This window comes from Pangasianodon hypophthalmus, chromosome 20 (genome assembly GCF_027358585.1).
Source record: "Pangasianodon hypophthalmus isolate fPanHyp1 chromosome 20, fPanHyp1.pri, whole genome shotgun sequence".
NCBI lineage: Eukaryota > Metazoa > Chordata > Actinopteri > Siluriformes > Pangasiidae > Pangasianodon > Pangasianodon hypophthalmus.
Window position 1 is genome coordinate 13,638,121 of NC_069729.1, and position 27,782 is coordinate 13,665,902.

The 27,782-nt window shown below is 38.8% G+C and overlaps 2 protein-coding genes across 2 annotated transcripts; both read left to right on the forward strand.

The window, feature by feature from the left end:
* Positions 1-5,527: 5,527 nt before the first annotated feature.
* On the forward strand, positions 5,528-7,411 carry si:dkey-42i9.4 (uncharacterized protein LOC492503 homolog). The gene is made up of 3 exons (XM_026932764.3): positions 5,528-5,749; positions 5,916-6,052; positions 6,909-7,411. Exons 2-3 carry the CDS (start codon positions 5,935-5,937, stop codon positions 7,250-7,252), a joined length of 462 nt encoding a protein of 153 aa, XP_026788565.1. The 5' UTR covers positions 5,528-5,749; positions 5,916-5,934; the 3' UTR covers positions 7,253-7,411.
* Positions 7,412-10,449: 3,038 nt separating this feature from the next.
* ippk (inositol 1,3,4,5,6-pentakisphosphate 2-kinase) lies at positions 10,450-27,709 on the forward strand. The gene is made up of 13 exons (XM_026932899.3): positions 10,450-10,730; positions 13,421-13,480; positions 13,653-13,748; positions 13,863-13,929; positions 14,765-14,886; positions 15,115-15,204; positions 15,479-15,537; positions 18,291-18,363; positions 21,887-22,154; positions 24,059-24,194; positions 24,451-24,553; positions 24,639-24,718; positions 26,117-27,709. Exons 1-13 carry the CDS (start codon positions 10,650-10,652, stop codon positions 26,340-26,342), a joined length of 1,461 nt encoding a protein of 486 aa, XP_026788700.3. The 5' UTR covers positions 10,450-10,649; the 3' UTR covers positions 26,343-27,709.
* The last annotated feature ends 73 nt before the right edge of the window (positions 27,710-27,782 follow it).

The window sequence follows — 27,782 nt, forward strand, 5'->3', positions numbered from 1 at the left end:
GATGCGAAAAAAATAAACACGTCTCCTCAGGACTGTGTGATAGCTAACTACTCTGTAGGTTTATTGAGCGTTAAATTTTAACGATTAGATTATTTTATTGTTTAGGATACACCATGAATGTGAATATTCTTACTATTAATATTTCAAATTACTATTATTATATTCATACAAACATAACAAACCTTCACTCTATGGCCAAAAGTATGTGGACACCTGACCATCACGCCCATATGTGGGTCTTTCCCAAACTGTTGCCACAAAGTTGGACACACACAAACACACACACACACAGTTGTATAGGATGTTTTTGTATGCTGTAGAATTAAGATTTCACTTCACTGGAACTAAGAGGCCCAAACCTGTTGCAGCATGGCAATACTCCTGTGCACAAAGTGAGCTCCATGAACACATGGTTTGCCAAGGTTTTTGTAGAAGAACTCGAGTGTCTTGCACAGAACCCTGACCTCAGCCTCACTGAACATCTTTGTAATGAACTGGAACACCAACTGTACCGCAAGCCTCCTCACCCAACATCAGTGCCTGACCTCATTAATGCTCTTGTGGCTGAATGAGTAAATCCCCACAGCCACGCTCTAGTGGAAAGCCTTCTCAGAAGAGTGGAGGTTATTATAACAGCAAAGGGGGAATACATCTTGAATAGGATGTTCAACAAGCACATATGGGTGTGATGGTCAGGTGTCCTACATCTTTGGCCATATAGTGTATTGTATTAATATGTGCATTAGTTCATTATTCAGTTTTATTTATTAAGTAATTGCTTAGTGAATAATAATAAAATTAAGATACACGATTTATTTACAAATTTAGTTAGTTAAAACTAGTTTACATGTGTGCAATTAAAGCGTCATAATAAAAAATACACCTGTTTTTGGAAGAACCCAGAATTTGTTAGAGAACATAACTAACCATCATAAAGACCAAGGAGCTATCAAAACAATGCTCTGGAAAAGTATTTTTATTATGCAACCAACACATTTTTGCTTTTTTGCTCAATTAACCTTTTGTATCTCTATCAAAATATGTTTTCACCTTCACATGTTAGACATATTGTGTAAGTCGAATGGTAAAAGTCCCAGTTAAGTCCATTTCAGTGCCAGGTTGTTACAATACAAAATGTGGAACAGTTGAAGGGGGTGGAATACTTATGCAAGGCACTGTAGTAAAGATAAAGCGGTAGATTGTTAAAGCAATAACAAATGAGATCTTATCTCCTTTCTGCTCTTCTCAGTGTAAACAGTCAGTGTTGTTTTACCACTGCACAGTGTAATATCCTGCTGATGGTGGTCCAGATAACGTTTATGTGAATGCAAATGGGAACACATTTCCAATTTCTAATGCATTTCCTACTGTTCAGTTTCTTTCAGATTGAAAATAACAAAAATAAAATTAGCATTAAAAAAGCTTTCATAAAGATAATAATCTCATTTTTGTGTATTTTTTATTAGAAATGCCACACATCATGACAGAAACCTTACCTTCTGTTTCAGAAGGTTATTATGGACGTTTATTGAAACATATCTATGTATTTGCTTTAAAACTATTTATGAATTCTTATTTATGAGTAAAATGTTTATGAGAGTTTGCTGTAAATGCGGATGTTATTCTGGTCACAGCGACACATGAGGAACCACCTTTTTTAAATAATGTTTGATATCTTCTGACAGTGCTAACTATAGGCCTAGTCAAATTATCAGTATGTAAATTCTTGCTCATTCTTCATAGCAACATTCATTATACAGTCTCATTGTTCACCTTGAAAATGGTCCGACCTGTTCTACAAATCAGTGAAGAAGCACAGTATAAAATAACAATATTTTAATACAAATCTGGTTTTAAATCTAGTGTGGTTTTTTTTACACCGTGCAATGTAGCTTGGTGTAAAAGTTATAGAATAGGAAGTTTGACTTTCAATTCACAAAACAGCTTGCCATGTTCTGTTCTTTTTGGTTTCTGAGAGGAAGGAAGTTGGTTATTACTCTCAATGTGTCCAGGTGTCTTCCTGATCAGACAGGTATTTAGAGACAGAGATGTGGGAGTACCCTGACTTCTCCTTTCCAGTGAAAACAGAAACACAACATTACCGGCATCACCATTTGCATGCTAGTTGCTGTGGGAGAAATGAAGTGAGGAAACTAAAGGAAATGAGTTCTTCTACACGGTCGTAATTTTAGAACTCCTTGGAATGAACGTCATGTTTTGACAACAAATATTACATCATCATATAGTATGTAATGTCTGCATATAATTAATATATAGTTTATATTAATAAATATATATATAAATTTGAAGAAGAGGGATGCAGGGAGTTACTGCAGAGTACTTCAGTGAGAATTCTAGATATAGTAAAAGTTGAGCATGGTCCACAAAGTTTCCAGAGAAATGGGAAGTTCTGAAGCTTCTGAAGCTGTCAAAGGTGAAACCAGTGGGTGGTTGAAATGCTTGATGATGTAATAGCTGTTGTCAAAGCATGATGTTCTTTCCATGGGGCACCACCTTTTCTCATTTTGTTGCTCCCATAACAATAACTAGCAGTGCAAAAAGAAATAGAATAAACAAAAATAAACAAAAAAACAACATTGTATATTCTATCTAATGAAGGCTAGCTATTCATATTCATACTATCAGGATAAAGGATTTTTCCTTTCCAGTGGTGAGATACTTCAACAGAACATAACATAAATGATATCTCTATTTGCACTGCTCGTTGTTGTTAAGGGAGCAATAAATTGTGGAAACAAGCTCATCGAGACACTCGTAATATTGGAATCCCATGGAGTGAACGTCATGTTTTCACAACAGCTATTACATCATCAAGCATTTTAGACATCCAGTGGTGTCACCTCCTACAGCCTCAGAATACTCTGCTTTACAAAGCTGTAGGACTTTTGACCAAAATTTCCTGTTTCTGTGGAAACTTTGAGTACTACACTTTAGTAATTACAAGTGTACTTGTTTGGCGAATCAATGACTGCAAAACTGGAAGTTACTGTATGCTGAGGTTGGAGAGTCTTGGACAGTGTTATTATCAACTGTAAGACTATGTGCTATGTGTGTGCTACAGATGCCTAATTAGAGTAATCCAGTTAGGCCTCTTCCAGTCACATCCAGATTTTGTTGCAGTAAAAACTGAAATTAAATAATGAACATAGCTCAGCATTTATTTAAGGGTATTTACTATATCCAAATTAGGTGAACGGTGTGTGAATTACAGCACTTTATATATGTGCCCCCCCTTAAGGGACCAAAAGTAATTGGACAAACTAACAATCATAAATTGCCGTTTTTATTACTTGGTTGCAAATCCTGTGCGGTCAATGACTGCCCAAAGTCTGGAACTCATTGACATCACCAGACGGTGGGTTTCTTGGTTTAATGGTATTTACATCCAAACTGGGTGAACAGTGTAGGAATTACAGCAAACCCCCTTTGATTGAGGTCATTGAGGTCACATATAGAAAGAGTTCATATTATTTATTTTGACAGCTAAAATAATTGTAACTTTGTCAATGTCCAAATATTTATGTACCTGTATCTATCTGATCGATTTGTGCTTTGTGACAAGTAGCTATTAAAAGATAGGTAAACTGGGCCATTGTGGGATGCATGTGGTCAGCAGCAATACTCAGATAGGCTTAATGTTGTTTTTCACACCATTCTGTGTAAACTCTAGAGACTATTGTGTGTGCAAATCCTAGGAGATCAGCAGTTTGTTGTGAACATTAACTGAAGTTTTTGACCTGTATCTACTTGATTGTGTGCATTGTGCTGCTGCCACAGGATTGTCTGGTGTGTGTGTGAGTGTGTGTATGAGCGTCTTCCCTGCCCCATTGTTTCAGTCCTGTCTGTTGCACAGTGGGAGAAGATGTCTTGGGAATGTGGTGGGTAGAGTTATTTTTATAGCTGTGTGTGGATAGTTGAGAGTTGACGGGAACAAGGCAAGCTTTTATGCTTTATTTTTTGTTGCTGTTGTTGTTTGTATGTGTGCATGGGGGGGAGTATTTTTGTGTATTTAAGTGCTTGGACACCTCGTAATATCAATTCAGCTGTAAGTATTTGGTAATAAACTACAGAAACAGAGATAGTCTCCAGCCCATTTGACAATGAGGCTACAGTTAGAGGACTGCACCATCTCCACCATCTCCACATAGTCATGCTAGATGGTGACTGGTTTAACAACCTGCCAGAAATCCACCACCAGTTCCTTTGTCTTGTTGATGTTAAGCTGCAGTTGGTTTTCCACAAGACACAGTCCCCCATCAGCCTCCTGTATTCTGATTCATCACATCTGTGTATTAAAAAGGTGAAGGAACGACTGTTTATAGCTGCTATAACATAAGTGATAACAGGAACTAACTTCCACCACATTAAATATAATTATAAATGGTTAAAAAGTACATGTTGTGCAGTAATAAATTAAAAATTATAATTGTTGGCAATCAATTGTTGTGGTATAAGATGAACAAAACATGACATCTATTATTGGGAAATAAGTGTTGGGGTGGTAATAGTAACTCCACTTCTTATTGGGCCGCATTATCTCACCTGGTTGATTATTTTCCCATAACAGCACGCTCCACAAGGATGGATTACGGAATGGGCCTACTAGCACAGGCCCAGGGGCCCAATAAAACCTAAGAAATAGCCTACACATGAACTTTGAAAATGTCAGAAGAAAGAAACCAGAAATCATTACACCTTCAAAGTGTGTGTTCATCACTTTAGTTTTCCGTAAAACGTTGGAAGCCGAATCCCGTTGTTGTTGCTATTCAATATATAGGGGCCTTTTGTGTGTCTGTGCCCAGGGGCCGATTGTTTCATAATCAGTCCCTGATGCTACAGTGTGTTTCATTGCTTACTTAGAAAATGTCTACACTACAATAGACCGTAATGTTAGACTGACAGTTCACTATGTTCACAGAACTCTTGTTTGGTAAACAAAATTAGGGGATCTTCTTCATTAAAAAGAACATATGCAATGCAAGCGGACATCACTCTTAGTCCCTATAGTGTATCGGAGTGCTATAAAGTACTCTTGATACAGCACAGCATTAACTATAAACTATTCTGGATATCCATATCACATTATATATACAATACCATACATCAGCACTGTAAAAGTACCACTATTCTTTACATTACTATAAAAATGTGTTAAAATCTGGCTGTACTGAATGTTTCTAGGTATCCAACTGAGATATTAAATCAGCATTAAACACACCAAAGTCTGCTTTTTCACTGGGCAAATGCACCGTAATCACTGTAAGTAATGATAACGTTAAGAAGAAGGTTGATACAACAGCATTCTTAATTTGGCGCTTTAGGAAACAAAACAGTCAACAGACTCACGCTCACTCTACGTATGACGTAGTCGCCAGCGTAAAATACAATTGGACGAGCGCCTTGTATGACGTTTGAGAATGTTTACTACCTGACATTCCGCAACGTCTACAACTGCGAGGGCCGAATACCAAATAGACATAAAGTGCACTGCGTAGGGTGCAGAAGCTCCTTATTCCATGCCCTATGTAGCGCGCTTATAGAGCAATTTTGGAGCTATTCGGGATACAGGCGCTGTTGAGCCTATTTTGGTCAGTGCTGTGGAAGTGAAGTGAAGTTTGGTCGAAAGAAAGTCGATTAATTTGGAATTTGGGTTTGATGTAATGTTGAGATTGCGATTAGAAAAGAGTGAGAAAGTCCATGTGAATTAGTTTTTTCGAGTCTGGAGTAGGTGAGTTGTGTTTAATAGCCATTTTATCCTTGGATTGTGAACAAAGGAAAAGTGCCAACCTGCTACTCAGGCCAGACGACTCAAAGCCTACTTCTAGATGAGCTAATGTTCAAGTGAACATAAACTGTGGCTTGGAGAGCTAAATGTATTGTGTGATATTTTGCAGCTTATGAAAATATTTCGCGATGAAAGCCGAGGTGGCCACAGCTGTGAACTTTATCACCACATTATTGAGAGGAACAGGACTTCTGTCTGAAGACCAACTCCAGCACTTCAGCCATTCTCTGGAAGAGGCTTTAGGAGGTGAGAGCACACATGACATTGCACACCTGTGACTTCTGACCAAAACACATCACATCAAATTTACTCTTAGTTCAATCCACTTAACTGGTTTATTTTTCATTTTCACTGAAATGGACTAATTCTGGTTCAAGGATGAATCTCAGATGAACAATGCCTGTACAATGAACCCTAATGATTCTACTAACCCCTTGCTATGGTATGAGAAAAGGGGAAAGCTTATTAGTATGACATTAAATTAAAGTCACTGACATGTAAAAAAGATATATATTTAATTCACACCATCCAGTGTTATGCGTATGGGTCTGATGTGTGGCTTGAAAATGTTTACACATTGTTTACACGTGTTGGCCTGATTTTTCTGTCGCAGAATAAAAAAAGATGTGGCAGATTTAGTGCCACTAATAGTCGATGACAAATATCTGGCACTGTCATATTTTTTAAAATTAAAATCTCAGAGTTTAAGCACTGCTACGATGCTCATCTACAAGCCACCAATAGAAGAACAGCATAAGATGACGTAAAACCTTTGGGGCAGGTTGCAGATCTGTCGTTAGAGGATCTTCATCATATAATCTGACACGTTATCGCACTGTCTGTTATAGAATTCAGATAAGATTTTATTGGGATCGTCTCATACAGTAGACAAAACTTAAAATACTGCTGCAATCGAACAATGCAAAAACAGGCTTTGCAGTTTAAATAGGACAGATTTGATCTCAGAAGCACTAGTATGCTGCCTTTCTCGAGAGCCTCATCTCAAGTGAACGATAGCAATGATATTTTAACAGCAAATCAATCTTTAAAACAATATGCAGTTTGCACAAAATTTTTAAACATTTTTTTTCTTTGATTTTAGAGCATTATGAGCACCACTGGTTCCCTGACGCACCGTTTAGAGGTTCAGGATATCGCTGTATCCGGATCAATCACAGGATGGACCCGCTGGTAGGGAAGGCTGCTTACACCATCGGTCTCAGCAGGGAACAGCTTTTCTCCCTCTTACCCAGCGAGCTTACAATGTGGGTCGACCCCTACGAAGTGTCCTATCGTATAGGAGAGGACGGGTCCATATGTGTACTGTACGAGTCCACACCGCCACCAGAGACTCATCTGAAGTCTGTGGACAGCTGCAAAGAGAAACTGAGAATTGGTCACTCGAGCCCATCAAAGTCCTTCACTGTGATGACTGTCTCCAGCTAATGTCTCTGCACATCTGGCCCACATTTGTTTTATGTTTTATAATGACGATTTTTAATGACTGAGGAAATTGGATATATTTTGATTCAGTGCTTGATTTTAACTCCTGTAAAATTTTGTAAATGTTTTATACATTTCGATTAAAGATGACGCTTCAATTTTTTTCAGTGTGTTTATTATATTATATTTGCATAATATATATTACATATACAGTAAGTGCATATTTTAGGTGTAACTGTAGCCCATTTGTTGCTATACACAATTTCTAACCCCTCTCTACCACATCCATCAGTGGAAAGGTCCATCATAGGACCACACTGATCCACTCATACGAGTAGCAGACACACTACCATGTCAGTGTTGCTGTGTTGCTGCTGTGAGAATGACCAGCCACCCAAATAATATCTGCTCAGATGTAGCATATGGTGGTCTGATTTAATGTTCACTGGTTCATAAAATATGAATTGAATAAGGTCAGACGTTTGCTGTACAGGCACAAAACTACAGGTTACACCTTGCATATTAGTGAAGGTTATGATATTCAAAAATGTAGGTGCATGTGAAGTTTAATTATCACAAGACCATGTACAGTCTCTGCCGAAAGTATTGGAACGGCAAGGCCAATTCTATTGCTTTTGCTATACACTGAAGACATTTGGGTTTGAGATCAAAAGATGAATATGAGACGATAGATCAGAATTTCAGCTTCTGATGTGTTAGATGTGTAGACGTGTTAAACAACTTAGAACATGGTACCTTTTGTTTGAACTCACCCATTTTTCAAGTGATCAAATATATTGGAACATGGGATTGTTTCTTGTTGCCCAGGTGCGTCCTGTTAGATTGATTGCTTAAAAAAATTAATAGCTCTGAATGTCTACTCTTGGTACGAGTCCTGGGTTTCACCTGTGAAGAATGCATTTGTTGTTAAAAAGGATAAACCAATATGAAGATCGGGGGGGGGGGGGGGGGCATTTTGAAGCTGAGAAAAATTTATCAGAGCCATTGTACAAGCATTGGGCATAGCCAATACAACAATTTGGAATGTCCTGAAAAAGAAAGAAACCACTGGTGTACTAATAACCAGACGTGGAACAGGTCAGCCAAGGAAAACAACAGCAGTTGATGACAGAAACATTATGAGAGCTGTGAAGAAAAACCCCAGAACAACAGTCAGTGACATCACCAACAACCTTCACTGGCCAGGGGTGAAGGTATCACAATCCAGGTATATACATATATATAAAGTAGAATCAGTATGCTGTGCATGAGATAGCGGTTTGCTCAGTGTGGCGAAAGTAGAATACATTCATACACCACATTAAACTACATACAACTTACATGCTTAAAACACAGTATACTTTCATCTTTACACTGATATGTTGCATCATGTTCAATTCAATTTTATTTGTATAGCACTTTTAACAATGGACATTGTCACAAAGCAGCTTTACAGAAATAAATAGATTCAAATTAAATTAAAGCAAAATAAACTGTAAATATGTGAATTTATCCCTAATGAGCAAGCCAGAGGTGGTGATGGTAAGGAAAAACTCCCTGAGATGATATGAGGAAGAAACTTTGAGAGGAACCAGACTCAAAAGGGAACCCATCCTCATCTGGGTGCAACAGATAGTGCGATTATAAATAAATCCCTTCTATAACTGTGTACAGCATGGACAAATAGTGCAATTATGTAAATTCATCACAGTTTTTGCAAGAAGTCCGGTTGGTTAAAATCTATCCACTGTCCACTGATGGAGTCCTGAGTACGAAGCTGCTCGTGGCAACCGCAGCCCCAAAGCCACTACAGCAATCGCAGTCCCAAGCCATTGCAGTACAACTCCCCAAGCCATCTCCACGGCCCCCAAGTGGCACCATCCCTAGTAATCCCACTGATCTTCAGGCAGTCCATGTGCGGCCACCCCCAGCAGCAGTGGGTGATCTCAACCGATGAGAACTCCAACCAGAAGTAGGACATCAGGATGGATCAGGCAGGTCATATTACATTCAAACACAGGACAGCCTGGTAGTGGATAGTGTTGTCACCTCACAGCTCCAGGGTCCCCGGTTTGATCCTGAGTTCAGGTTACTATCTGTGTGGAGTTTTGCATGTTCTCTCTGTGTTTCCTCCGGGTTCTCTGGTTTCCTCTCATCTCCCAAAACACGCCAGTAGCTGGATTGGCAACTCTATGTTGTCCCCAGGTGTGAACGTGTGTGTGCATGGTGTCCTGTGATAGACTGATGATCCATCCAGGTGTATTTCTGCCTTCTGTCGAGTGTTCCTGAGATAGGCTCTGGATCCACCATGACGCTGACCAGGATAAGGCAGTTACTGAAGCTGAATGACATTTAAACACTGACTCTAATATATACACAACTAAGGCTTTATCATTCTTTAATTGTGATCACAATTCTTTGCTTTTTTAAATGAATTAACCATAACTGATTGTGATGTTGGTAAACTTGGCTAAACTCAGCTGACTGACTGTTTTTGTTGACTGTGGTGCGTTAAACCTCAGACTCCGCAGTCACGTGTTTAGTTATTGGTTTGAAATAGTGAGTCGTTCATTTATTCAGAGTGTAATTGAGTTTGCATTAATTCTATGAAAATTAATTTAATGAAAGCAGTATTATTTTGACTCAAAGATGTATATATGTAAACGGACTAATAATGTATTTTCTTTTGATTTAATAATATGAAGTACAGTAAAAACGGTTTATTAGTTGACAAATTCTGAAAAATAATCTTAATTTCAAAATATCGTAATTAATTCAGATTCAAAGCGTTTATTGTCATGTGCACAGTGAGGAAACCAAGTTTCCCTGAACAATGAAATTCTTTCTTTGCTGTCCACATTGAATGCCAAGATAACAGAAACTATATAGAAATAAAAATAAAAACAGACATGCACATACATACAAACAAACAAACATAATAATAATAAAGTGTAGCTATTAATATTTAATGTATTATTTTAGATATCTGAAACACTGGATAACCTACACAAGCTACATTACATTATTTTACGCCAAATTCAGACGCACGTTCTGATTGGTTGTTCACTTCTATTAAAAGGACCAATGAGCGTCAATAGGACAAACTAGCTGCCATTTTTTGTAAGAATTATCTTGCTTACGCTCATTGGTCCTTTCTTTCTTTTTAACCGCAAGCGAACAACCAATCAGAACACGCGTCTGAATTCCGTAGCCAATAGGAGCGAGCGGAGCGCGTGTCTTGATGACGCGGTGGGAGCCGCACTCTTGCCTCAGTGTGGAGGAGAGGAGTCCGGCGTCGCCTGGCTTCTCTACAGAAGTTTGCGCTTGGCCTAATCAGCTGTTAGTGGAAGATTTTTTTTCACCGTAACAACTCAGAACACCGCGTACTCACCGCCGTGTTATGGAACTGGACAAAATGGACGAAAACGATTGGAAATACCACGGAGAAGGGAACAAGAGCCTTGTTGTTTCTCACGTCCAGGTAATTGTGACAGGCAGAGACTGGGCTAGCCTGGCTAATTAGCAAACATGCTTCAAGTAGAACAAAAACAAAGCTAGCGTTTAACTAAAGTAGGCGTTTGGATGAACAGAGCTGACTGAGACGTCAAACTAACAGGCAGCTGAAGTCTTTGTTTTGTTGAAAAGTCCCTGAATGTGTAGTTTCTTAGCTTGGCTAAGTGGCTAAGGAGCGTTACAGTGTCATGCGCTAAGCTGCGCGAGATCCGGAGCACAGACTAGCATCTGTTCACTTCTCGAGGCTTTTCTGAACCGCACCTCTCTCTGTTTGCATTTCTGACATGCTGTTCAACAAATAGTTTCTGGTTCATTGAATCCTTTTCAAGTGACTCTGGCTAACTAAATATTTAGCTGGTAACTAAGCAGTTAGTTATATAAGTTTAAACCATATGGTTGTAGTCTTGGTCTTATCCATTAGTAGATAAGAAAGACACTGATGTCCTTCCAAAGCAAAGGTCGTATGTCAATCGACTTTTTCCAGTATAAACTTGACGCTTTTTGCGTGTGAACAAGTCTTTTCAGATTGTTTGGTTGTAGCTGTGTGGAGAGAAGCCCAAAATCCAGCTGTGTTCATCTGACCCAACTCGATTTACTGAAGAAACTCGAACAGCCAGATGACTCTCGTTTTATCGCTGAATAAATCAGCACATTTCTTGTTGTTTGCTGTTTTAACTGAAGTCCAGCCAGATGGATGTGAGATAGAGGAAGTGATCATTTCTAAATTTGGGCCTGTTCTGTTTGCAGATCCTCTAAATCCTTCTGCTCTGATTTCTTCCTCACTATCATAATAAAACCTCCACTCCTGGGTAAAGAAGATGAGCCAAACCCAAAATGTCAAAATATTAAGCTTTTAATGGTCTTAACAATAAATCATTGCTCAGGAAATGAGCAAGAATTAAACTAATAGATAAAGGGAGTTAGTATGGGAAGCTTTTCCCTTTGATTTTCTTTAAATGTTTAAGCCTTGTGGCTCTTGATGGACTGCATCAGGTGTGGCAGAAAACCAAATAATGACTAATCTTTTAAGAAAAAAAATCCCAGAAGATATTTTTGGAAAATTTTGTACACCCAGATGAGTTAATTTGAATTTTATGTCAAACATTTTAATCATTATTGTGATTTTACCTTTGCGTACAAGAAGACTACATAAGTGAATTTCCCCGTTTCTAGTTTTTCCCCAAACAAACAGTTCACTGCAGCAAAAGTAAACCAGCAAATGTTGGCGCAGGAGCTCTCAGGAGTGCATTTGTTTAATTCTTGCTAAATTTCTGACCAATAATTTGTTGTTAAGACCATTACAAGCTTTTTTTTTTTTTTTGGTGCCCAGGAATGTGTATCAGCCACAACTTATTCTCCTTCTTTTAAAGCTTTGGTTATTTACTGAGAAACCACAGTTTCATACTGAGCTAGCAGGAGTGGACTTAGTTACAGAGTTTGTTCCTATGAAGGCACTGTTTCCATCTTCTATTCTATAATGGAACGTTTCTGATAATGTTTTTAAAAATAGACAAAACACTGGATATGTTTGTGTGTAAATAACTAAAGAAATCAGATTGTGGCAGGAATTTGATAAACATATTTGCGCACACTTAAGAGATAACTCCACCTTTAAATATGTTTCTGATAACATATTTGTGATATGTTAAGAGATTCTGGTGCTAATTTCTTGATTGGTGCTGTATTTTTTTTGTTATTCTTGTAAGAAGTTGGCAGTTCTGAACTGGTGTCTCAGGGGGACATTGTTATTGCTAGTGCAGTTACAGTGGTGTTTAATAGGAGAAAAAAAATTACAGTAGTTTCAAACATGAGGGATAGTGACCAGGTTTTACTGCTAGGTCCTAAACACAATAGAACAAGAGCTTTTTTTCTGATTCACCATTTTTAGTGATGTCCAATGTCATTTTGGATTTGTAAAAATCCAACAGAGAATATAGCGGAGACAGGAAATGTTGGACTCAGCGTTCCTGGACGCAGTGCAACGCAGTTTACGCCGAGTTACCTCAGAGGTTCTGTTCGGTTAGTTAGTGAACGATGAGATGATGAGCGTGATGGCCTTGACGATGTTCTTAATATGAAAGTTGAAGCTTTGGAGTCAGATCTGTTTGAGCAGAGTGTACAGATGAGGAAGTGAGAGAGCTGGACAGACTTCAGGGCTAAAGCTCTGATGCGTCGCTCTCTTTAGATAGAGTTGATGTGAGGGTAATGCAGGAAACCATTAGCCAAAATGAAACTAGATCAACATGTCAAACTAAAAAGAAAGCTCATAATTTTATTCAAAACTAAATCTGCCATGCCACTGAAGATAACATGTTTATTGTAAAGACTGATATACGAGTTTTTCAGGGTGGATTTTTCCTTCAGGTTACCTGACCATAGGAAATCTCAGTTTCTTTCGAAACATAAATGAACACCACAGCTGAGTTATATTTTCATACATGTGAAGATGTAGAAAAGCAAAAGATAGCAGATTAACGTTTATCCATGTGTCTGCTTTAACAGCTCTGTCATAGTATCGTAACTACAAGAGCACAGAGCAGGACCTCACATCTGTATGTTCAACAGGCAGGAAGTTAGTCAAACCAAGCAGCATGCTGGTGTCTTTTAGTACAGCTGTAGGGTTTGTGCGCTAACAGATACTTTTTGTTTGTTTCTCAGCACTCCAGAGTCCTCCGGCTTTTGAAATACCCTTCTGAAGATGCAGAAAACACACATCAGGTACATGATTGTCTCAGTCACTATTTTGTGGTTAAATAAATGTTTAACCCTGCTTAGCCTGCACTTCCTAAACATATGGCTGTCAGGCTGGATGTTAATCATGTGAAGCAGCTAATATGTTTTTAGAAACATGAAGAAGTAGTTTATCTTCTGTTTTTTTTTACCCCCACAGACGACAGAACAAGCTTTCCAACACATACTTAATATAGTTGATTATACCAGAAATGTCATGAAGCCCTTGTTGGGGGAGAAATATGTACACAGTGGAGTAAGTGTTTTTTTTTTTTTTTTTAAAGATTAAACAAACATAATTGTGATTACACTGCTTGATCACAGGGTGTGACGTTGTGAGTGGGCTGAAACATGTTTTGAATGTCCACAGGAAGTTGTTAAACTCCCATTGGACTTTGTACGGCAGCTGTCTTTAAAGATCCAACAAGAACGCCCAGGTAAGGAAAATGGAGTACACGTGGCCCATTTCACACTTTTTGATTGTTACTTATGTCTGTAACTGTGTAACCTTATCTGTCTGCCTGCTTGTCTGTATATTTCTGGCCTGTATCAGTCTTTGCATCTGTACGTTAGTCTGTGTACTTCTGTCTCTGTCCATCTGTTTCTATCAGTCTGCCTATTAAGTTGCCTGTCTTGTCTTTTTCTGTCCGTCTCTCTACTGTTCCTGCTGTAAGTCTCTAAGCAAAATTAGACATGAGTAGATTTTTGACCCCATCCCGTATATACAGTGGAATAAAGTATTGCACCTCCAACACCTCAGTGAACCATACAAGGTGCTCCATACACATAAATATATAATACAAATATTATGTCAAATGTAAGATGAGATCATCATGCAAAGCTACAGTTCCAGCAAAACAAGAAGTGCAGCACATTACAATAAACATCCAGGACAATGCAAGTCGTGCAACAGTACACACCAAATACACAAAATCACAGCCCTAGCTTCACATGAGCCAGATGAAATAATTCTGCAAGTTACATGAGGTTCTAAACAATGATAAGCAGCAGTCTAAGCACTATACAGGTAAGTTTTCGGATATTCGATTGTGTCAACTTTGCTAATCATGGTGGCTGGTTTTCTAATGGCAGCAAAAACAGTTATAATTTTCCATGTCCTTCTGATGAGCTCCACCTATAAGCTGCGATGCTCCCTGTGACTGCCTTCTGGGAAACGTTTATTAATGTTTAAATGAAGTTTTACTTTTCTGTGGGTTAATACTGTTCCTGTTTCAAAGTGTAGAACTTCTCATTTCTCCCATTCTCATGCAGAACTGCGGTGTGATAAAGTGATGGACACTTTCAGTGGATGTGGCCTGTGCCTTCCCAACCTCACCCACCTTTCGCCGTGTCACTTTGGAGATCGCCGACCTCCTCTGTGTGTAGAAATTAAGGTAACAAGTGCAAGACAAATTGAGAACTGAAACAAAAGCACTGCCATGACACTGTTCAAGCAGCTGATGTATTTTTTAAATGCCCTTATCTTCAAGAATGATACGAACAGTTTGTAGGAATGCTTGAAAATGTAGACAAAGTGGTGTGTTTCCTGTTAAGGTTTGTTAAAGAAAGTCAGAGAGCTAAAGGCCTAGTTGCTTAACTTATAACTTTTTTTTTTCCCCCAGCCAAAATGTGGCTTTCTACCCTTTTCAAGACACGTTACCAAGGAATGCAAGCGAAAAGTGTGCCGATTTTGTATGCATCAGCATTTTAAGGTGAGGAAAAGTAAAAAGCAGCTGTGTATTTACATGCTAACAAGTTGCTCTACTTCTGCTTTAACTTCTGTGTTAGCAGGCAGCTGACCAACTACCTTGAAGGGTTCCAACCATGGATATGCACTGTAATTTAGATTGATTGTACCATCATGAAAAGATGTCATGCTGTGGTTCATGCTACCTTAATTAAAGTTTTTAATGGCAGGATGTTTTGTTAATTGCAATTGTGATATGGATTAGTCAGGTTTTTTTGTGTTCTGTTTTCATTGTGTAGCTAGCCAATGGGAAGTGGAACAGGCTAAGCAGGTACTGTCCCTTGGATCTCTTCTCAGGGTGAGTGCTTTTAGAAATTATAATGAACATTGCAGGCTTACATCAGAAATAAATAAAATCACAAATTATTTCTAGTGGATTTTGTTGCTGAAAAGTAGGCCATAATTAAAATTAGAATAATTATAAACTCTGACTACACTGAGTTGCCATATAGGTGCAGGGTATAAAATTACTGATTGTAGCCACTCTGCTGAGGTTGTTCAAACACTCCACCAACCAAAGAGTGCTACTGTGGTCAGAAACTGACACTGATGAAGGCTAGAGAATGGGCTCCTATTTCATGGACCCCTTCAGTACAAATTTAATTAGGTATTTTGGCTATTTATTGGAGTCATAGAGTTTTTCCCCCCACCCCTAGAACACATTCTTTTAATACAAGTCATTAGATTCTAGTTGATATTATTTATATGCATAATAACCTAACATTATCAAAGTTGTGATTTCCACGACTGTAACAAAATCACAGACCCCCTCACTATGCTTCATTGATCCCTGGGACTCTTATTACTCCACTTTGAGAACCATGGGGCTAGAGGATGATTAACACACACTGTGCCAGGAAAGGATGCGGTACAGTATATGGACAAAAGTATTGGGACACACCGCTTAATTACTGAATTCAGGTGTTTCAGTCAGAACCATTGCCACAGTTGTATAAAATCAAGCACCTTGCCATGCAGTCTGCATTTACAAACATTTGTGGAAAAAAAAATGGGTCGTTCTGAAGAGCTCAGTGAATTCAAGCATGGTACTGTGATAGGATGCCACCTTTGTAATAAGTCAGTTTGTGAAATTTCATCGCTGATAGATATTCCATTGTCAGCTGTAAGTGGTATTATTGGGATGCGGAAGCATGTAGGAACAGCAGCAACTCGGCCACGAAACGGAAGACCTAAAGTCACAGAGCGGGGTCACCGAGTGCTGAAGCTCATGGTGCATAAAAGTCCCCAAGGCTCTGCTGATTCCATAGCTGAAGAGTTCCAGACTTCCGCTGGCATTAATATCAGCACAAAAACTGTGCAGCGGGAATGGATTTCCATGCAAGCCTCACATTACCAATGCCAAGCATCGGATGGAGTGGTGTAAAGCACGCTGCCACTGGACTCTGTTTGGCAGTCTGACGGGCGAGTCAGGAGAACGTTACCCGCCTGACTGCATTGTGCCAACTGTAGTTAGGCAGTGGAGGGATAATGGTATGGGGGTTTTTCAGGGGTTGGGCTAGGCCCCTTACTTCTAGTTACTTGCAATGCTTCAGCATACCAAGACATTTTAGACAATGCTATGCTTCCAACTTTGTGGGAACAGTTTGGGGAAGGCCCTTTTCTATTCCAGCATGACTGTGCCCCAGTGCACAAAGCAAGGTCCATAAAGACATAGTTGGATGAGTTTGCTGCGTAAGAACTTGACTGGCCTGGACAGAGCCCTGGCCTCAACCCCGTCGAACACCTTTGGGATGAACTGGAACGGAGATTGTGAGCCAGGCCTTCTCATCCAACATCAGTGCCTGACCTCACAAATGCTCAGCTGGATGAATGGGCAAAAATTCCCACAGAAACATGCCAAAATCTTGTGGAAAACCTGCCCAGAAGAATGGAAGCTGTTATAGCTGCAAAGGGGGGGACCAACTCCGTATTAATGTCTATGTAATTAGAATGCGATGTCATTAAAGTCCCTGTTGGTGTAATGTTCAGGTGTCCCAATACTTTTGTCCATATAGTGTATAATGTACACCTACAAGGTAGGTGTGTAATATGGTTGCGCAAATGTAACCAAAATGCTAAACAATAGACAAGGTGGAGGTAATGAGATAATGACTCGGGAGTTTACATTTAGTCATTTAGCAAACAGTCTTATCCAGAGTGACTTACAAAACATGCAAACAGTTGAAGGCACAGTGATACAAAGCATCTAGTGACCCTCCAAAGATTCATAATTCATCTGAAAGACAGGAGATTAACAACAGATTGTGCAAGTGCTAGAGGGGTCTTGGTGGTAACAAAAAAGACCAATACAACCCTAAATGGTGTGTGTGTGGTCCTATATACTGCCTGAAGAGGAAATAAGGATTATCGGGCTGTTTGGCAGGAAGAGAGAGGCTCAGGGGGATGAAGCTAGGACACCGAAGCAGCTGAACCCTGTGTTATGAACATGTTTAGATATTAAAATAGTCATTAGTATCCAGTTGATGATAAAGGATAAATTGTATACTCAGTGTATACAAATAAACAGCTAATTTCACTGTATTAACAGAAATGTGGTGTTAATGTAACAGCAGTGTTAGTTACTATGGGGTGCGACTCTGTGTGTTAATGAAATGGAGATTGCAAGCATGGAGAAACAAAGCTTTGTGTGAAATTGATTGTATTTTAATCTCTCATCATTTGTACCTGTTTTAAATACACTTTAAATGCACCATTATTATTTGACTCATTTCTTTAATTGTGGGCTTTCATTTAGTGATCTATCACTCCACAACTCCGTTAATGAATGAACTTAGGTCAGGCTTTTATTATTCTGCCACGTCAAAATCACATCACTCTTCCTCAGCAGACATTTGTAATAGTTGTCTTTTGGCTTAATAATTTACCTCATGACCCACAAACGAAATAGAAATACAAAGATGGATGCCCATCTCTGGGTTTCATTAAAGCCTCTCTCACAAGTATAAATATACATTGTTATTTGGGGAACAGAATCCAAAACACATTTTGAGGAGAAGAAGCTGCATGTGCTAATTTGTATTTCTTTTCTAGGAGCAAACAGCGAATGTATATTGCAATCAAGAACCTATTGGAAGAACCACAAAACAATTTGAAAATATTTAAGGTAAGTTAAATGGCTCATGGTGTTTAATGGATCATGTTGTAATAATGCCTCAGTGTCAAACCCTGAACCTATAAAACCATTAAAATGATCTGTTTAGAATATTAGAGACTAAGACACCAGTTATCGCTTAGAACACACTGACATGTTCACCCAGGCATTTTCACACCAGTACACACCACCAGACCCTGGTGCCAGTCTCCTGTCACCGGTGGCATTTCCCAGGCTCAGGTGGTGAGTGGATTGCAGATGATCTCAATTTAACAAAATAAACCATTATGTGAATCTGCCTGCTGTAGGTAGCATAAATGATATTTGATAAAATGTGACCGTCAGAAAGAAATTCATTGCTATTATTTTATAACTATCATGACCTGTAACATAGTCATGAGATTGCAGATGTTCATAGCTGGTAAATGCAAATTAACAGCAAAGAAAGGTGAATTATGAAGTTTTACCACTGGACAGTGTGGCATCATATAGCAACAAAGACACAATATACAAAACATTTTGCTGATGTTTCCAGGTGACCTGTACGCTATCAGTGGCCGCTCAGTGGTTAAGATGTTAGACTACTGTTTGTAAGGTTGTGAGTTCAAATCCCAGGATTGCCATGCTGCTACTGCTGGGCCCTGGAGCAAAGCCCTTAACCCTCAACTGCTCAGATGTATAAATGAGATAAATGTAAGTCGCTCTGGATAAGGGTGTCTGCCGAATGCTAGAAATGTAAATGAATAGAGTACAGGTCACCTGACAATGGAAAACAGGTAGAATCTGATCTGATCTACCCTTGTTGCTAGGGACCCAAGAGTACCAAAAGGGGCATAGGTGGTTAAAAAAAATAGACCATTGATTGGTCAGATGTCATCATTACTCCATTTTGGATTTAAAAAATACCCCATAGCAAATAGAATATTTTTATAGAGAGATTTATTTGCAGAAAATTCTCCAGAGCTTGCTTTAAGTAGTATCTTACTAATTACATAATTCCTGGATTAGTTAAGTACCTGTGCTCATCTACACACCTCACAACCTTCAGAGAACTCGTCCTACTTTGTCCTGATCAGCTACAGTAATAGAGGTGCCAGCATTTAGGACTTTTAAAACCTGCTATGATATGGGAGACACTTGTCTGCCTTTTTTTTTTTTTTTTTTTTTTTTAAAACTAATGCCGCAGTCAGACCAAACACAAATACAATTTGCCTGGCGGAAAAGGTGATTCGCTTCTTGCTGACTTAGAGGTTCATGAATTCACAGGTCAGTCTTGTGAGCCAGTAGAAAAAGAGGACAGGACTGTGGGCTTTTTGGTTGGTGAACATAATGAAGGAGCTGCTAATTATTAAGTAGGGGCCTGTTGCTTGGTACACAACAGGAAAACAAAATTAGACGTCTCATCCTCTAACACACATGGAGTTTTTGTGGTAGAATTTTTTTTTCTCTCTCTCTGCCTACTAGGACTTCATTGTTAGCGGTGTTTACACCTCTGACAGGGTATGGATACGTCTGGATTAGGATTGATAACCATACTATGCCATGCTGCAGAGTTGTAAAGTGCTATTGGTCACTTGTGTGGATATATGGTATGCTACTTAACCGGTTAACTTGGCAGTTAGACTCGATGATGAGTTACTCTACAGTTTTGTGAAATGTTGCAGATAGTACAGAATTTCAGATAGTACAGAAATTAGCAGGTGGAACTTGATCTGATCGTATCTGCCAGTACATACACTGAAATGGTGTCGGGTAGCTCACTGCAAGCTTGACTGCACTACTGCTTGTTTGACATTTGTCAGGAGATCATGAGGAGATAGTGTGATGTGTTATCTAGAGGTTGCAGTGTCCATCTTCAAGAACAGCTTTGTATAATATGTTCTAAAACCATAGTAGTTGAGTTGTCGAGAGAGTTTAGGATTCTGTTTCAAAATATGGGACCTTCAAGAACATGGTCAAATCACATTTCCCACTGATTGTGTTACTGCTTGTTTGTGAAGCTGGTGTTCCAAGCATTTGCATCCAAAAGACCTGGGGTCTCATTTATCAAAGCGTGCGTAAAACTAGTGATAAATCTGTGTGCAAGACCCACCCATACGCACAAGAAAACTGGTATTTACCACACGTACGTATAGCTGTATACAGTGGCCATTGATAAATCCCACACATTCTAAATTGATGTGCCTGTGCACGGCTATGCTCATTTGCATAAAGAAACACCCTGCTGCTTGTTTCAGACGACATGGAACATGCCAAAAGGTCTAAGAAGATAAACTTCGCCGACAGTGAAGCAAGGATACCTTTGCATGAAGTTTAGCAGAACAAAAATGGTTTATTTGGCAGTTTTACTTTCCATTCCGTCTTTGTCATCTGTCTGCATCTTGTGAGCACTGAAATCAGTAATTATTCTTTGTTATGCTGGTATGATAGACTGTACATGACATAGAAGCTTTGAATTGTCACTTTACCTGCTATTACACTTTTCTACCACTAGAGGTTCTTGCATACGCACAAACTGTGTACACACAGTTGATAAATGAGGCCCCTGGTTCCTAGCTGACAAAACCAGTTGCATTGGTGACACTGGAATCTGGTGGTGGTGCCTTTCTGTAAATGATGACTCAAGCAACTCCAGCTAATGAGGGAGGAGAACACTAACCTTGCAATAGCTGTTTTACCTGTGCTGCTTGCATTGATGCCACTCTTTCCCATTGTTTCACCTTCTGGTACTCTTTACTATTGTTGGTGTTAAAGCACAAACATGCTCACCTTTCTGCATTATCACTTGCTTATGCAAGAAGGAACAGTTGCTCCTGTAGGCCATCTAGGCTACAGACTAAAATATCACTCATGTGCTGTTTAGATGATTGCACACGACCATACCTGCATATCTTCACTTGTATGCACATCTCTCTGCCCCGTTGCCAATGTAAAGGCCACTTTGATTAAAATGAGAGCACGTTGGGCGTGCTGTGGTCTGGTGTAAAATGGAGGAGTTCCAAATTGAACAAAGACACACAGGTTTTCTGACATATTTGGCTGTGGTACAGTGTATTTGGAAGATAAAGGCAAGTCACTGGGGCTGTCAATACATATGTAGGTATTTGATTTTTATTAGAATTTACACATTCAGATACAAAACATTTGGGATTTCAATGTTTGTTTCACTTTTATTCACTTAACACTATAAAACTTTCATTTAAATCTATAAAAATTAACATCCCAAACTTTTTTTTTTTTTTTGCTTGATTTTGGAGGAAAAGGGCTCTGAATAAATTAATTTTTTAATGTTCTTTTTTTAATGTTAGTTCTGTCTTTGGTAGTAAAAACATAGTTTTAGTAATATTCAAATGCTTTTGATTACTGCATCTTTTAAATGAATAAAATTCAAATGCATTGTTTTAGAAGAATTTGACAGTCTGTAGTCAAACCCACAAACCCAGTTACTGTGATGTGGCCTAACTCATGTCTGCATTTTGGTGTATCTAACACCTGGTTAGAGTGATTACATTTTTGTGTGCTTTTTTTAATTCAGGGTGGAGAACTGATATACAGCTGCAAAGAAGATGCCAAGCAACAACCAGACTTAAATGAGCTCGTCCAGCACCTGTGGCCCTACTTCCACCACGGGAACGGCCACCAGTCGAGCAGAACTGTCCTCAGTGAGTTCATTCAGGTGATCTGCAGCGCTCTGCTGAGCAGCGGAGACTCCAATCGCTCCGGAGAACAGAGAAAGATGCAGCTCGCTGAGAGCAGAGTGCTCTGTGAAGCCAGTCCACTCCACAGAGATCTGCTACGCAATGGTGAGGAGAATTTCTTACACTTAGCTATATATCATCTGTGCTGAATTCATCATCTACTGCAAAAGAAGGAATATTCATTCATTCATTCATTCATTCCCCAGTTAAGAGATTTCTGAGCTTTTTTTTTCTGGTCTATCTGCTTACTCAGCTTTACCCCAATCACAGAAGCTAAACTGACTTCTTTCCTGCTCACTCAGCCTTTCTGTGCCTGAGCAATACCACATATATTTAGAATTTTATTATTTTGTATGTGTAGTGCCTAGGACAACCTTTCAGCATACAAACACATTCTATACAATTGTGTGCTTCCAACTCTGTGGCAGTTTGGGGAAGAACCACATATGCGTGTGATGGTCAAGTGTCCACAAACTTTTGGCCATATAGCTCTGTAGCTCTGTAAAAAGGTAGGCAAGCTCACAATATTTGAGTGTTTTTCATATTTGTATGATAAAATTTGACATTATAAACGGGTGGAAACCTCTACAAATTAATAAACTCACAATCCTAAATGTTTAATATACTGCTTGCTGCCACATGGTAGTAAGTAGTTAAATAAATGGACAGTAAACCTAATTTTAATCCATTTTATTAAACCAGATGTGATTCCTGCACTGCTTCTGCACATTGTGGTGTCATGCTTTGCTGATCAGTGTATCCTTGTAGACTGGCTGGAAAGGGGAACTAACAATGATGTGCAAAAAACCTCAGTCTTACCTGATTTTTTTTGCTGCTTTCCATGAACACCATCCTGCTAGAAACATGTATACAATACACCATCACCGAACACAAACTTGTGACTCGTGTGTAAAAACAAAAGCATTGTAGAAGCTCCACTCTGTCATTACTGCACACTTTATAAGCACTAGCACTGTTCAGAAGTTGTTTGACTACTGCTGTGGAGATGCTAGTGTCAGTGTGCGATGTGGCACACCTCGATCTGATCAGGCACAAGTTAGGACATTTTGTAGCTTTTAGTTATAATTAAATCATGATTGTGGAGAGATATATATATTTCATGAATCTACCATTAGTAAATGCTTAGATCTTTATCACAGAGCTTTCCAACATTTGAAACCATATTGCCTGGATCTTTAAGGCTCATCCACTCACTCAAATGGTAGTATTGCTGCTATACCTTTCTTGTTAACACACAAACACACACACATAAAGGAAACATTTCACACACACATCATATGGTCATATTGTAATCTGGTGCTAGCCTGTCACCATACACTTTGGAGGAGAGAGCCCAGTAAGGTCACGTTTATATGTGCTTTGAACATGCAAGATGCCACGTGTATTCTACGTTCATTTGATATGTTGATTGTGCACATCTGTAAAAATGAAAGTGAAGTGTGCAGATGGTCCAGTACCAACATGAATAGTAGGGGCAGTACAGCATGATGTAACATGATGTTCACAACAGTGAACAATCCTGAGCTGTGTCTCAAATCAAATTCTTGCGTACTATTCTTGGTGTTGAGTAGTAGTATTACTAACCATAATATTTCCCTGTTACGATTAGTGTATGACTGAAACTCTCATGTAGCCTTCAAACCTACTGAAAATGTATTCTGTGTACTGATCATCTGAGCATAGGTTTTATTTTGAGACACAGTTGATGATAATCACTCAAAATGTAACTGAACATCAATGTTAAGGTTCCACTCTGTGATGAGTTTACAAGCTTTATAGAATTATTGCCTAGGTGTTGCTTCAAAAAGCAGTAGGATCTATAACACCAAATGAAAGACAAAACTGACACATTTGCATGTGTGAGGTCTGTTACACCTGTATACAACACATCACTCCATATTTCTTCTGTTTGGTCACCAATACGAGAACTTTGGACACTTTTGTATTTTCAATATTGAACCCAGTTAATCTTTTTGTCGTATTTGCAGGCAGTCCCGGTCTTCCCAAAGACTGCGTCCTTGCCAAAATCCTCCAAGCCCAGATGATGGACAACCTCGACATTGAAGGCCTCTACCCACTGTACAAGAGAGTGGAGCAGTATCTGGAGGAGTTTCCTAAAGAGAGGTGAGTTGTAAACCTTCACCATGCTCTGCTAGACTGTAATGATGTTTTGTAAGTACTAGATGGTGTAAACACACAGGATCATCTATGAACAGTGTAATGAGTTATGATTACCTTTGGGTGGTGTCAGTATGCAGAGTGATCGCCAATATTTTTCATTAAAGCAATTAAAAAAAATAATAATTTAACCCAAACATTAGTAAAAGCAATACTCTGAATCTAATGAACCAATACACTTATAATATTCTGTGGGGTTCAGGAACAGATTACAGATAGACGGTCCTTATGATGCGAGTTTCCTGGAGAAGGTGAAAACGTGTCCTCCTGAAGACGACGGCTCTATAGAATATGCAGTCGGAAAGGTAACGCTGTAAAATGTATTTGTTCTTTTAAGTGTTTGAAGGTAATTAAGAACACATACTGACTCCACCTTCTGAAAAAATATAGGTTCTTCAGTACAGAGTAGCAATGACTGCTAAGGACTGCTCCATCATGATCACATTTGCACCTTGTGGAGAAGATGAAAAGTGAGTATCATTCGTTATGTGTACTGTGTGTGGTGTTAGGGATTTTAAATGTGTGGTGGCCTGGGAAAACTCTTCACTTCAGACATGGCAACAAGGTTTTTGCAGACAGCCACACACATCATCTACAGTGACTGGAAAACAGCTGGTGCTTTGCAAATATGACTAGCTGTTTCTCTCTGCAATAATGTGTTGCTCATCGCCAGAAACTACATTTCCTAATTTAATCAGCTTAGTCAATTTACCAGAAACTTCTTGTCTATTCCTGATGTTACCACTAAGACTAACACTTCGCATGGTTTATCTTCTAATACATAAGACATTTTTCCTAGTCAGTATGCACTGTTCTGCCATTGTATTGTTGCTTAGTGACTGATTTCCATGGCCCTACAGCTGTCGATGCTTTAAAGGTATTGTATTATATTCTTGTTATGCTAATTTAAACCAACAGTAAATTCCACTAGTTTGGGCCTACGGTCATTAAAAACTCTGAATCAGAAATAGATCTGAATGATGATTGTAATATTTTGATAAATGTGATATAGGCATCAGCCTAACGAAGGCTCATTTTAAATACAAACATTAAAACTAACAGGCACATGAAGTGAAATCTGGTGCTTCGATTATGATCTTTGGAAACAAAACATATATAAATATTGTTGTCATGGTGAACAAAATTGCACCAAATTGTAGGCAAATGGAAAATAAGCAGCATTGTGTAAAGAGCCAGAAGCCACTAGGCTGCGCTGTGGTCATCTATGTATAACAAGGACACAGCGGGACTGTAGAGCCTGCTGAAGTGAGCAGGTCTGAGGCTGACAAGAACTGAATGTTCTGAATGAGAATAAAGTTGTTCTATATTTTTGTTCCTAGATGAGTGACATCTCCTTTCTTTATGGACAGAAATGTATATTATTCTCATGAGAAATTTAGGCCCCCCTTTAATCTTTAGGTTACTCTGACCGAGTTGACAAGATCAGTGAAAACCGTGACAGCAAAAGGGCTGAATGGTGTGTGTGTGTGTGTGTGTGTGTGTGTGTGTGTGTGTGTGTGTGTGTGTGTGTGTGTGTGTGTGTGTGTGTGTGTGTAGACTTGTGCGTTTATCAGACCCTGCTGATGCAGTGTCCTGCTTGTTTCCAGTCTTTCAGCAATGACTCACGCAGAAGCTAACTACTTAAGAACTTCTGCTTGTAAAAGAATCTTTAGTCTGCTAAAGCGGAGCGAGTGAGTCAGTGAGGGAGCAGTTTGGCCATGTGTATATGCTTTATTAAAATAAAGACTGGCACATGAATGCCATTTATATATGATGTCTATATTTCTCTAAGCGGATAAAGTTACGGTGGGTGTGGCTTGTTATTCTAACTGTACTTAAAAACTCTGTTAATTGCTTTGTTCTTACAGACTACAGCCACATTTAGAAATCCAGCCTACAAAATCTCGTTTCTCATTCTCCGTCTCCATCCTGGATTTGGACCCCAAACCCTACGAGAGCATCCCGAACCAGTATAAACTCGACTCCAAAATTGTCAACTATTACCTGAAGAGCACAAATGCCACACAAGAGCTGACTCCCTCCACCCTTTACACTGAGCGGCAGGACTGCACGCTGCTCTTCCACCCTGTATGAACCTCACTTTCCTCTCGTCTCTGCACCACAAGCTGCTTCTCATGTGAACAGTGGCAAAGGCAAAACCTGAACATGGAATGCACCATCTGTGTGTATTATTCATTTGTCCTCCCCCATTAAGATGTGTGCCATGTTTTTGTAATGAGAATGTGACTGAACCTTTCAAGGAATGAAAGGCACAGAGAGAGGAAGGGCAGGGGTGGTCATGTGACCCACAACAGCATTCTAGTGCCAAAAGTGGCTTTCTTCACTTGCATTTTTGCTCAGCATGGAGTGATAGTGTCTCTGTGTAGAGACTAAAGTGATAGTTAACTAACAAAGATGGATACTTGATGTGACGTGAGACTACTACTCCATAACATTTAGGTCTGTGACCACTGACATTAACAGGATTTACAATATGGCCTGAAGGCTGAATGCATGTTGATGCATTTAGCTCAATGCCATAACTTTTTGTACGTTCAGTAAGTACTGTACCATAGTCAGTTATTATTTATGTTGAGTAATCAAGCTTCTCAAATCACCTTTGAGGGGGCTTTTGAAATATTTTTTTTTTGGGTTCCAGTTTTAACAAAAATGCACATTGCATGCTGATGACAGTGTTTAACCACTGCATGTGTTTGCTGCTTAATTTGCTCCTAATCTGTTATGTTTTTACAAACATTTTTCCAGTTTTTTTCTTTTACTTTTTTGGTGTAATCTCCATCCACCTTAAGTGTAGCACATGCAGTTACCAAGAAAAAAAAAATCTGGTAATCTTGTGCACTACAGATGCAGTGGATGTAGTTTAAAAAAAAAAATTTTTTTTTTTTTTTTTTTTTAAAGGAAAGAACTTAAAAGAATAAGTGCTAGAGAAATGCAGTTTTGGAGAACACTGAATTGAGCTCTTGTTTGGCCCTAAACCAGACTAAGTAGTGGTTAATATAGGTTTTACATGTGGACCAAAGGTATTCAACAGAAGTTGCACATAAGGGTATAGCGAGCCAAGCAGGCACTTTCCATAATTGAGCGACCTAAAGGAGTTTGTTAAATTTTTAATGGCTTGTTCTTTATTATAAAGTAGTTTAACGAGTTGCCTGTGGCTCAGTACATATGTCTGACCCATTTAATTACAGCAGAAAGCACAGCGTTTACTATAGCCAAATCTTTTATAGAGACAAACGTAAACTTTCCAAATGTCACTTCTTGTATCTGACCACTTTAACTCAACACTATACATCACATTCAAGGACTTTGTGCACCTGTGCTCGTAGTTGAGGGGCGTATCAGCTTATAAATGCCATCCATGATCATCCACAGATGCATCATTGCTTTGGCCAGTGCGATATATATATATATATATATATATATATATATATATATATATATATATATATATATATATATATATATATATATATATATATATATATATATATATATATATATATATATATATAT